General features: G+C 33.2%; 1 protein-coding gene across 1 annotated transcript; it reads right to left on the bottom strand.

Moving 5' to 3' along the window:
- Positions 1-295: 295 nt before the first annotated feature.
- LOC131938200 (NFX1-type zinc finger-containing protein 1) lies at positions 296-12,001 on the bottom strand. The gene is made up of 13 exons (XM_059296116.1): positions 11,922-12,001; positions 10,473-10,572; positions 9,284-9,932; positions 8,912-9,019; positions 5,537-8,695; positions 4,918-5,159; positions 4,202-4,445; positions 3,585-3,806; positions 3,292-3,430; positions 2,861-3,203; positions 2,364-2,539; positions 1,577-1,785; positions 296-1,478 (listed from the first exon to the last, which is right to left on the bottom strand). The coding sequence occupies exons 2-13, from the start codon at positions 10,526-10,528 to the stop codon at positions 1,458-1,460; spliced, it is 5,568 nt and encodes a 1,855-aa protein (XP_059152099.1). The 5' UTR covers positions 10,529-10,572; positions 11,922-12,001; the 3' UTR covers positions 296-1,457.
- Between the last annotated feature and the right edge of the window lie 405 nt (positions 12,002-12,406).

The following is a 12,406-nucleotide window of genomic DNA, read 5'->3' as shown; positions in this document are numbered from 1 at the left end:
CCTAATCACACACTTAAACAATAGATCGTGGCACCAACTACTTACAAAAGTGTGTGGAGGACACGTTGAATATTGATAGGTGCCAATTCAACAAAATTACTCAGGTGGATTATTAGAAAAACTGGATATATGTCATAAATTAAAAACGCATAACACAAAATATATAATACTGCCGTCATTTTTATTTGAAGTTTAAAAAAAAATGTAAATGTTATAAAAAATATTCAATATTCAATAAATCATATAATTTTTAAAAAATGTATTTTATACATGGAGACATCAATTTCAGTTTCCAATACATAGACACATAAATCTCAGTTTCCAATACATAGACACATAAATCTCAGTTTCCAATACATAGATACATCAATTTCAGTTTCCAATACATAGACACATAAATCTCAGTTTCCAATACATAGACACATCAATTTCAGTTTCCAATACATAGACACATAAATCTCAGTTTCCAATACATAGACACATCAATTTCAGTTTCCAATACATAGACACATAAATCTCAGTTTCCAATACATAGACACATCAATTTCAGTTTCCAATACATAAACACATCAATTTCAGTTTCCAATACATAGACACATAAATCTCAGTTTCCAATACATAGACACATAAATCTTAGTTTCCAATACATAGACACATCAATTTCAGTTTCCAATACATAGACACATATATCTCAGTTTCCAATACATAAACACATCAATTTGAGTTTCCAATACATAAACACATCAATTTCAGTTTCCAATACATAGACACAGAAATCTCAGTTCCCAATACATAAACACTTCAATTTCAAAAAACATAAACACATCAATATCAGTTTCCAATACATAAACACACCAATTTCAGTTTCCAATAAACACACCAATCTCAGTTTCCTTCTATATTCATTAACAAGATGCATCATTTCAGTGGAGTTTTAAAAAATTCATTAAATAGGTGCATGGACATCAATATATTGATTTTTGTCTTTTTTATTCCTACTATTAAAAAAATTACCTTTAGAACTATTTTGAATACATTTATTATGATAGTAGAATATTTAGTGTGCTTAAGTTAAATGATAAAATCTTCGAAACTAGTTTAATTTAATATGTAACTACATAGCTTAAATTTTTTAAAGAAAAAAAACTTTAAATCTTCTCTCATTTATAATAAACAAGCCAACATACCAAGAGGACAGTGGAAGAATTTTATACCATTTTACATCTATAAATACACATTTAATTTTAAATTTTAAAAAACTACTTAATTAAGTATTAAGCTATGTTTAATACATAAAAAAATGAAAACTACAAAGTAAAAACATCAATCAATAGCTAAAAAAAAACCTAGTAGAAACAAGTCTATAGCAAATGGCTATTTCTGTCTCAATGCAAGTGTCTTATTTCTCCAACACTTTCACTAATCTCTCTGTAATCGCATGCTTTGTGTAGTGCACTTCAGAAAAAGAAGTCTTGGAGCTAAACATATTTAAAAAAAAAAAAATATTTTACTAATATGCAAACATTTTGTTTAAAAAAATAAATAATAATTCACATAGTGCTAAAAATATTTATACCCTGTCATTAAATTGTTGTTGAAGTCTCTCTGCCAAAGCTCTATCTGCATCTAAATTGTCCCATATTGGAGCCTCTGCCCCATCCATTTCTGGCGCCATTGCATTTGTAGCAACAAGTTCATGGTTGGTCCCACCAATTTTTTGCTTGCATTCAGGACATTTGGCTTCTTCCATTGCTCTTCCACAATCACCGATGGCATAAATATGGCCTGACAAAATAATATATATATATATATATATATATATATATATATATATATATATATTTATTTATTTATATATATATATATATATATATATATTTATTTATTTATATATATATATATATATATATATATATATATATATATATATTTATTTTTATATATATATATATATATATATATATATATATATATATATATATATATATATATATATATAAATATATATATATATATATATATATACTTTTTTTTTGTTAGAATTAATTTGTTTATCAGATTTAGAACAAAAATGTGTTGTTTTTTATTCATTTTATTTCAAAATATTAAATAATTTAAAACATAAATTAGAATATAACGTAAGTGTGATATCCTTTACCAATTTTTAAAGAATATAATTTGATACATTTTGTTTGAACTGTACATTCAGGCTGCTGACATACCACTCTAAAATTATATGTATACAAGTCACTGTAAGCACTGACTTAAAGTCTACTAGTGAGAGGCTAGCTATCAACATACTTTCCATTTTTTTTTACCTATAGTAAACAGTCTTAATGTGAAAGGAAATTGTCAAAATTTACCATTTGGACACTTGTACCAAGCCCCTTTGCTGACATTAACAGCTTTGACAATTTCCATCTTTTCTTTGTTGGTGAGAGCTATGTGAGACTCAGGAACCAGCTTGAGCAGCTCCTCACATAAGGTTTTACTTTCTTCAATGACTTTCTTGTTGATTTTCCCAGAGACAGACAGGGCTCTATATAACAACAGCAAAGATTTGAACAATGCTTATTATTTAGATTTTTTTTGGTTGGAAATCTAAATGTTATTACTTCTAAAACATCAGCAAAAAATATTTCCAAATAATACAGGTTAAATAGCAAATGCATATTTTTATATGCCTTTTTAAAAATTGCTGCTAATTCTCTAAATTCATTTAAGACATGATACATTAATTTAATGTCTCATAAGAGAAATTGTAGGTCCTATGTGAAATGCTATAAAAAACTTGTCTTACACTAAAGTTTGTACAAGGTTACAAGCATTAAACAATCTTGTTAAAAAATAGATGTCTTACGCTATATTCTGTCCCAGATTAAAAACACATCTGGGAGGAAGGTTATTTCTGAGACCACGCGTGCTAATATTTAACTCTATCTTCAGGAGATCTATGAGAACACTCAGCCGGTTAATTTCCTCTTCAGCGTCTTGTCTGTTCTGCTGAGAAAATATGGCCCGCCTCAGCAGCGTCCAGTTGGCAAAGAGACCCAGCTGGAACAGGATGTCATCAAACGTCTGCGCCCTTTGTTCCCATCTGCTCTTACACTCCTCCACCACTCGCCGTAGGGCAAAGATCCTCCTGCACAGGTTCACCTGATTTATCTGAGCTTCTAGGATTGTCTCTGACAGAACTGTATTACCTTTGATAAGAAATACAAAAAGTTGTAACACAATAGCACTGAAATAATTCAACTCTAAAATGACCAGTCTAAAAACTTTTTAAAATACCTTGCAGAAGAAAAGCATCAATAATTGTTTTCTCTTGACCAGTCAGCTCTGCGGTGATCTGGTCTAAAAGTGCTTTCATATCTTTCTTTTTCTCACCGATATATTTTCTCTTTACACTCTCTATTAAACACAGCATTTCCTAAAATTCATAACAGATGATAATTGTTTTTTAATAGTTTATTCAAGCAATACCATATTTTACAACTTAAGGTACTTATTTGGTCTGTTATAATTGATAAAATATGTATTTTTAAAAATAGTTATTCAGTTTTTAAACTACTCATCACACATACCTTGATTTGTTTATTATATCGCTCACACTTGCGAATGGGTGTCTTGCAAAGAGGACATGTTTTTAGACCAATAGCCTCTTGGTCTGATCCTTCAGGGGTTGCAGTTGAAGTGGACATCCAGTGATCCACAAACTCCACCTCCAATACGTGGCCACAGTCCAGCTCAATGAACAGTGTAGTTGGATCCCCATCATAGCCGTACAAACTGGAGCTCATCAGCTCCTGAAAAATGGTTGCAGTTGTCAAAAAAAATGTTAGGATTAAATTCTAATCATTCTATCCATTATTATTTTTTTGATAAAACAGTAACATTCATAGTATAGAGCCTACTATTTCTTTAGTTAGTTTGTTTATAGGCTTGATTGCTTCTCCCCTTCCCCCACCCCCTTTTTTAACTCATAAGCTGACTGTTCTGACTAGCACTCACTCCACAAATATCAGTTTACAGTCTAACCCAAATTAACTGGAGCTACAGTAGATACAATTATTTGATCTCTTTTGAAAAAAAACTCCTATAATTAGTTCATTAAAGAAGTGAATAATTCCTAATATGGTTAGTCATTGAATGAGTACAAGCAGTAATTTACGAGTAAACAATTGTCCTATCAGTTTTTTACCTCTTTATTGCAAATGACACACAGGTGTGGGCAGGTCTCCCCACACAAACCTGAACAGTTATGGCCACACTTGAGCCGTAGAGGGCAGGGGTTATCACAAGCTGGACGTGAGCAGGGCTGGCAACAGCGCTCCTTACACTGCTCATGTTTACATTGCCAGGAGCATTCCTCCACACAGGAGGAGCACAGATCTCCACATTTCTTTGGGCAGCTTGAATGTTGACACGCATTTTCACACGGATGTCTGAATTGGGATATAATGCTAGACTTTAGATATTTTATCACTTTTTCACACGGATGTCTGAATTGGGATATAATGGGATGTCTGAATACAGTATTGGGATATGATGCTAGACTTTAGATATTTTATCACATTTTCACATGTATGTCTGAATACAGTATTGGGATATAATGCTAGACTTTAGATATTTTATCACATTTTCACATGTATGTCTGAATACACTATTGGGATATGATGCTAGACTTTAGATATTTTATCACATTTTCACATGTATGTCTGAATACACTATTGGTACATGATGCTAGACTTAGATATTTTATCACATTTTCACACAGATGTCTGAATACAGTATTGGGACATGATGCTAGACTTTAGATATTTTATCACAACTAATTTATGGGGAAAAAAATTTCCTTGTACTTTGTTAGCTAATCATATTTTTAAAAAGAATTTTTCCTTCCATTTTGTTACTTACGTGCAAGGGGGACAACTATTGCAAGTGTCTCTACACTGATGGCCACAGATTAAGATCTTTGAGCATTTGTTTGTACAGTTGACATGAAGACGTCCATTCTGACAGCTGCCACAAGTACCACTGCAGACATGTTCACATTCCAGTACAGCTTTACAAGGCTCGGTACAGTTGAAATTTCTGCCCTCTTTGGCTTTCCAGCACTCTGTTTGAAACTTGTTGTGTCCACAGTAGGTTGGGGTGACCTAAATAGTAAAATTTTACTCAGTCATCTACTTGTTGACTTTTTTAAACCAGTCCATCAAACTTCTACATGCCCATCACAAAACCTACTAGATGACAGCCACAATGTTCATTTTCTAGTCCTACAACTGATTGTATACTAACCAGCCATACAATCCATTAAATAGATTACAAAAAAAGATACCATATTAAAAGCTATATTAAATTTTAGAATATATTTTTATACAGTCTAAACAGTTACATAGAATAAACCCACTTAAATGACAATTAACTAGTTAGATGCATTTTTATATTTTAAAAAAAAGGAAGTTATTTCACAGACACAAAAACTGCTCTATGATCTTTGAAAACAAACATGATAATGAGGTGCATGTTTTACCTCAATAATCTCCGTACACTTGATCTCTGTGTGGCTGTGTCTCTTCCCACACTGGCCAGGACAGGGGTGGCCACATTGAAGCTTTTCTCGGCATCTCTCCCGACACTCAAACAGGTTCGGCTGCTCGTGGCAGGGCACATCCTGGGTGTGGCCGCAGATGGGGATAATCTTCTTCACCAGATTTCTGCACCTGTCGTGCTGGCCACACCTGTGCTCACCTGTACAGTTTTGGTCACATTTCTCACACCTGTACTGGCACTTCTCTGAGCACTGGTAGTTCTCGTGCTGAGCGTCGTCAGAGTGACAAATTCTCTTGCAGCTGTGCCCGCATTCAAGGCGAACAGCACACGGCTTTGAGCACCCACCCTCTGGCACATGTTTGAAATCCCTTGGGCTCCTTATCAAAGTTTCACCCCCTTTGTGGCGAATACAGGTGAGAACCAAGTGGTCCTTTAGATACTTCAACTCTTTAGCTTTGACAATAATTTCCTCAATCAACGGACTGCTCTTTGATAAACCCAAGAAGTTGCCAATGACATACAAGCCAATTTTGGCTCTAGACAATGCGACACAAATTCTGTTGTTAGCTTTCAGAAACCCAATCTCATTCGATTCATTACTTCTAACGAGTGACAATAAAATAATATCATTTTCTTCTCCTTGGTAGTTGTCCACAGAAGAGATCTTTAAACCCTTCATGATCTTCCCATGTCCCCTCTGTTTTGTCTCAATCAGTGTTTTGATCAGGTGAATTTGCCCAGCATAAGGTGACAGAATTGTGATCTGTTTAGATGAGTACCCCTGATGTATCAGATACTCACATAAACCAATGAGAAATTCAGCTTCGTGTGAGTTTTTAAATGTTTTTGTGTCACCCTCGCGTTCATCCACCTCGGAATGCTGGATAAAGCAAACATCCCCTTTAACTCTGGTGACATGTGGATAATTTTTTACAACATCGTGGTCCTCAAGATCTGGATAAAGATCCTCAATTCGCAGCAGCTTGGAAATCTCTGGCCTCATTCGATGCTGGTACTTCAAACATTTCAACTCAAAATGATTCAGTATGAGTCTTTCAAACAGCGATATATCTATATTGTAATCTTTCTTTAGCTTGAAGACGGAAGGGTTAGGGCGCAGCTGTTTGTGGTCTCCAATCAGCACAACATGTTGGCACTCTTCACTCAGTGAGGTCAGCACATGACCTTCCAACACTTCTGCTGCCTCCTCAACCAGGACGATTTTTGGCCCGATCTCACGCAAGATCCCCTGGTAACGAGCTGCGCCTGTCGTGGTCATCCCTATAATTGTTGCTTTCTGCAATATGACTTTGTCTTCCTGATGTAATATTTCTTGATATCTCTTGGCTTTCTCTTCGTACCTCTGCGAAGTGTCTCTAATTGAGCCACGTATTTGCCTACAGTACAAATCTACCCAGTAGCGATACAGTCTCCATCTCTCTGCTTTTGAAATTCTCCAGACATTGAAAACGTGTCCAGCCTCGTCTTCACTCATGCGTTCTGTTGTCTGCAGATGTTTCAAAAGATAACCTCTGTAAAACTTTTTCTTGGGCTTCTGGCTTTTCCAATCCTCCTTTTCTTCTTTACTCAAATTGTACGGCATTTTTTCTTCTCCGTACTCACTGATATTAAAGGCAACGTTTTCTCTTTTTATAACGATCGCTTCCTGATCCACATCATCCAGTTTCTTGTTCACAGACCTCACGTTTTCCATGAAATCACCGCCAAAACTTTCAAGCAGCTCAGCAAATAAGTCATCATCATTAGTATCAAAATCATCATCATCATCCTCATCGATATCTAAATAACGAGTTGTGGCTGTCATTGCATCAATGATCTCATCTAGTTCAGCATCCTCTTCATCTTCATTTTCTTCTTCCTGTGCATTGTTGTCACCTACAGCTCCCCCTGTGTCAGCGGTTGCCATGGCGACATTTGTTGCAGCTGGATTGGGTTTTGATTTTGGTTTTGGTTTCAAAAATTTTTGAATCTCATCTTTTATTCCCAACCACTGGACAATGACGCTTTCATTGCGACCTGCTCTTTGAGTGAGAGATTTGTAATGGTCGGGGTGGATGAAATCTTTCAGAAACGTTTCTTTGACAATTTCTGTTTCAAGGATTTCAAGCTTAGCAGCTTCCCTGTGAATGTCCACCTTAAACTCTTTGAGTTCAAGCCTGACCTGCTGTTTGGCCAGGTGAACTTCTGTAGGTATAGACCTGTTCTCCCTGGCCCTGTGTCTCAGCCCTCTGAGATTGTAGTCCTCCAGTCTCTCGCTCTTACTGCGAGAGCCCACACGCACCATTTTGCCTTGGAAGAAGTCCAGGATCCCCTCCAGAAACTGGTCTAAGGCATGGTTTGTGTAACACACTAACAGAATAGGCTTGTGTTCAACGTCTCCCAGCCAAAATTGTTTGTTGTGCAAGAGGGCCTTCATTATGAGAAGCCCAATAAAAGTTTTCCCAGTCCCAGGTGGCCCTTGTATGATGGAGAACTCTTTAGTCAAAGCTGATTGGAGGGAAACAAACTGGGAGTTATCCAGGCCAAACGTGTTTGCGTTTGGCCACGAATTTGGCTCTAAAACCTTTACATTTGAGGCTATTTCAGCTTCCTCGCTGAAACGTTGTGTGCTGCCATCATCAGTGATGATGTATTTCTTATCTACAAGAGGTCTTAGGTCATAGCTAATTGGCTGTTGAGCCACAAGATATTGTGGAGGGCCAACATTTGGGTTGCACTCTCCTATATATTTCCAAAAAGGAAAATTGTTCTCTGTGAAGGCCTTGAGACCCTCAAGAACATATTTATAGGCCTCAAAGTAGGTGGGTGACTCGACCATAGTGTACCTTTGATCTCGAGATTCTTGTAGCAACTTCATGAATTCCTCAATGTGGTTCTCAGGTCTATTGTCATGCATTATAAACTGGACATCTATTAGCCCTCTCTCAAGGTCTTTGACTTCGCGATGTTCAACCACAGCACAGAGATACGTATTAAAGTTGTCTAAAGACAAACACAGCAGAGAGCCATACTTGAGTTTCTGAGAGACATTCCAGTTTATTTTTCTCAGTCTAGAAATATCAAATGATAAACGAAAGCAGAGTCCTTTGTCATGGCAGATAGGTCGAACTATTCTTACCTGAAAAGTGTAGTTTAAAGGAAGGTCAACATGCAAAGAAATAATCTACATAATATAAGTAGCTTCAAATGCATTGCCATTTTCCATTCTTATAAATATAAAAGTCTTAAGTGCAGAAAAAAATATTTATTTACATTATCATTATCTAGACCTACCTGAGAATAAACAGTGATACAGAAAAAATAGTTTATTTACATTATCATTATCTAGACCTACCTGAGAATAAACATTGATACCAATATTTTCATGTTTATCAGCATCGGCCAGATATTTGTTAATGTTTTCACGAAGTGGAATAATTAAGTCAGCCCTCAAGAGCCGAAACTGAAATATATTTAAATTCAATTCTTAAAATATAATTTTAAAATATTTTTATCCAAAGCTATAAATAGAAATAAGTAGCAAGAAAAATGAAGAAAAGCTTATATTTAGGTGATTGGTGAAAACATTTTTAAAAAAAAACATTGGAAGTTTTTTGACCTGACCATATTGTTTTTTTATCCCAAGAGTTTATGTGGTCAATGTAAAAAAATAAAATTTACTGAAACAAATATAAATTCAGGTTAAACAAAAAACCAGAGTTTTTACCTGAATATCAAGGTATTCATTTATATTGTTGTAATGTCCATGCACCTTATTAGCACGGACAACAACATCACGTCCAGGATTAAGATCCTCGGCTGATGGAATTATTGTCAGTTCTCTAAAAGCATTTGCATCATATTCCTCATCACGCTGAAGTCTTTGTTCCTCTTCTTCTTCTAGCACACGTCGTGGGGGTCCTCTGAAAAGCTGCTTCACCAAATTTTTCTGATCTCTCAGTTCATGAAATTTCTCATCAATAACATCACAAAGTGGTAAAAGTATGTGTGCCAGCCTTTTAGGAGCTGCATTAGGTAATTTTTCTACAGCAACTTTAAAAATGGTTAAAACAGCTTTGATGTATGTTTCGTCTTGTCCCAATTTTCTCATAAGGCTCCAGCCGATGCTGTCATAAAAATCTCCGGCATCCATGAATAATTTAATGACATCAATCACTGCCTGTGGTTGGGCTCCGTTCTCCAAAGCCTTCCCCAGAACTTTAACTGTAAGTTCTAACTTTGACTGCTCGTTTTCTTTGAGTAATCGCTCAAAGCAACCATCATCGCGGGCTATACGTAGCAAAACAGTGGCTGAATCTTTCTCATTCAACATAGTATTCAATTCTTTAATTGTCGGTGGACGTAGAGGCTTTTTACTGGAAAAATAGAAATGAGGAATGAATTACTAACATTTTTGGGAAGCTTTCAGTAATGAATTACCATCAATATTACAAAGCATTGCCAACTTTAAGATGACTATGGATATCCATTAACAATACAAGTTAAAACTACAAAAACGACATACTTCATGCTCAATGAATAAGGTTAAATTGTCAGTTTACTAGGTAGATGAGTGTTAAAACCAATATATAAACACATAACATTAAGCTAAGGGGAATAAGAATGGAAGTGTGTTAAAATGCTGTAGCAGTTAAAATAGATTATCTGTAACTTATTGATGAATACCATGGTAGATACTTTTTTAAATCTTTGATGTTTAGCTTAAATATCATGACTCAAACATCATAAAATTCAACTTTCCATTTTCAGTTGTTTTTTTTAAGTAACTGTCATTTGCTTTCAGAAGTATCTAGTCCACTGCATTAGCATTTTATTTTTAATTAGTTTTATGAAGAAAAATGCAAACAAATTATAACATTCATATGATTCTATTCAATTTCAATTTTTCTACTCACCCTGAGTTAGGCTTCAACCCCATCCTACTTATAAATGGGTCGTCTTCTTCCTCCATTTTTGGAAAGCTTTTTAAATTACAATTTACTGAATGGAGTTGATCTAAAGTGAAATGTTTAAATTATAATATATATATATATATATATATATATATATATATATATATATATATATATATATATATATATATATATATATATATGGGTATACATGTATATTATATAGATCGATTAATTATAGATTATAGAACTATATATATAAAAAGTTGTTATGTGTGTGTGTGTGTTTCCATTATCACACCTTCAACCAATTGCCATGAAACTTTCAGGAGCTTATGAAGAAAAATTCCCCCATAATAAAAGAAAAGGAATATTTTTGAATTATTTGTTATCAGAGGAATTAACCATGCTAAGATTAGTTTGCACAAATATTAACTTGGTTGCTTCCCTTTGTCCATAAAAAAACTTATTTAACAAAAATAAAGCCACTACTCTCCTACAGTTCTAAAAATAATGAGAATTCTCTCAGGAAGGTCAATTAAAGAATTGCATTAGTCTGCTAGTGTATACATATATATATATATATATATATATATATATATATATATATATATATATATATATATATATATATATATATATATATATATATATATATATATATATATATATATATATATATATATATATATATATATATATATATATATATATATATATATATATATATATATATAGCCTAAAAATATATTATTTATATATGAAATATATCTGAAATTATATATATATATATATATATATATATATATAATTTCAGATATATTTCATATATAAATAATATATTTTTAGGCTATATATAGGACCTATATATATATATATATATATATATATATATATATATATATATATATATATATATATATATATATATATATATATAAGTATAAAGCTAGTTACACAAATCTTCGTGCATAGTGCATACCAATGTAATACTATTAATAAGATATCTTTTAAAAAATTACTATTACTTTCACTTTGATACCTAAGTACCTAGATCTACTGTGTTCTCAAGTTATTACCTCCAAACTTGTTTGATATTTATTAACCTATACTATAGATCCTTGTATAACTATAACTTCTTAGTTTAGAAAAAATAAAACCTCCAGATTGTTTTCCTGATTTTCTTGATGCTTGAATAACTGATTTACCATGGATATTTTATTATAATTTTAATAATAAAAGTCGTTCACTACTGAATCATTCAGATCTAGATCTAGAATCTAGACCTTCTTGGTTCTACACCAAGCCTGAACTGATAGTGACTAGTCTAGATCTACATATTACTACATAATATTAAAACATTAAACGTCTATGAATCAAATATATTATATAGTAATATATAGGATCTAACTATTAATTTACACTTTACACTATTAAATAAATTATACTTACAATTAGGCCTATACTATACTATACTATACTTATATACTAATCCAGTTTCCAGATACTATTCTAGAGATCTAGAAAAAATCTAGGTCTGCATAGATATTTTTTAAAATATCACAGCTATTGCTATGTATTTTGATTTTGGTTTACACTTTTCTACACAGCACATTATTCATCGACTGATTCTGTGTAAACTAAACAACGTTTTCGTGCTTGACTTCTTTCAGTTTCAATATAACACTTTCAATTTTTAAGGGGAATACCCACATTTTATTTGATCTGCGTAATGGGACGTAATGATATTAGATCGGGAATTTCCAATATCTGGGATCCTTGTTGATCTTTAGTTAGGCTACTTTAAAATTAAAATTAACGTAAAACCAATAAGATTGGGGAGACATCTTTTGATTTTGTAACCTACCAAATTGCATCGAAATGTTTTGTTGATTTTTGTATGGAGTCATGTATTTTAATAAATGATGTCCACACGA

The sequence above is a fragment of the Physella acuta genome, unplaced genomic scaffold (genome assembly GCF_028476545.2).
Source record: "Physella acuta isolate Inbredline_101_S28 unplaced genomic scaffold, ASM2847654v3 ptg000017l, whole genome shotgun sequence".
Classification (NCBI taxonomy): domain Eukaryota; kingdom Metazoa; phylum Mollusca; class Gastropoda; family Physidae; genus Physella; species Physella acuta.
This window is presented reverse-complemented; position numbering and strand designations above follow the sequence as displayed.

What these genes read in the sequence shown, in the direction of transcription:
- LOC131938200 (XM_059296116.1), bottom strand. Translation starts at nt 10,528, where the DNA reads ATGGAGGAAGAAGACGACCCATTTATAAGTAGGATGGGGTTGAAGCCT. An exon ending in AGTGTACGGAGATTATTGAG is followed by an intron (nt 5,160 to 5,536) that starts GTAAAACATGCA and finishes TTTACTATTTAG; the next exon opens with GTCACCCCAACCTACTGTGG. An exon ending in GTGTCATTTGCAATAAAGAG is followed by an intron (nt 3,807 to 4,201) that starts GTAAAAAACTGA and finishes ACCATTTTTCAG; the next exon opens with GAGCTGATGAGCTCCAGTTT.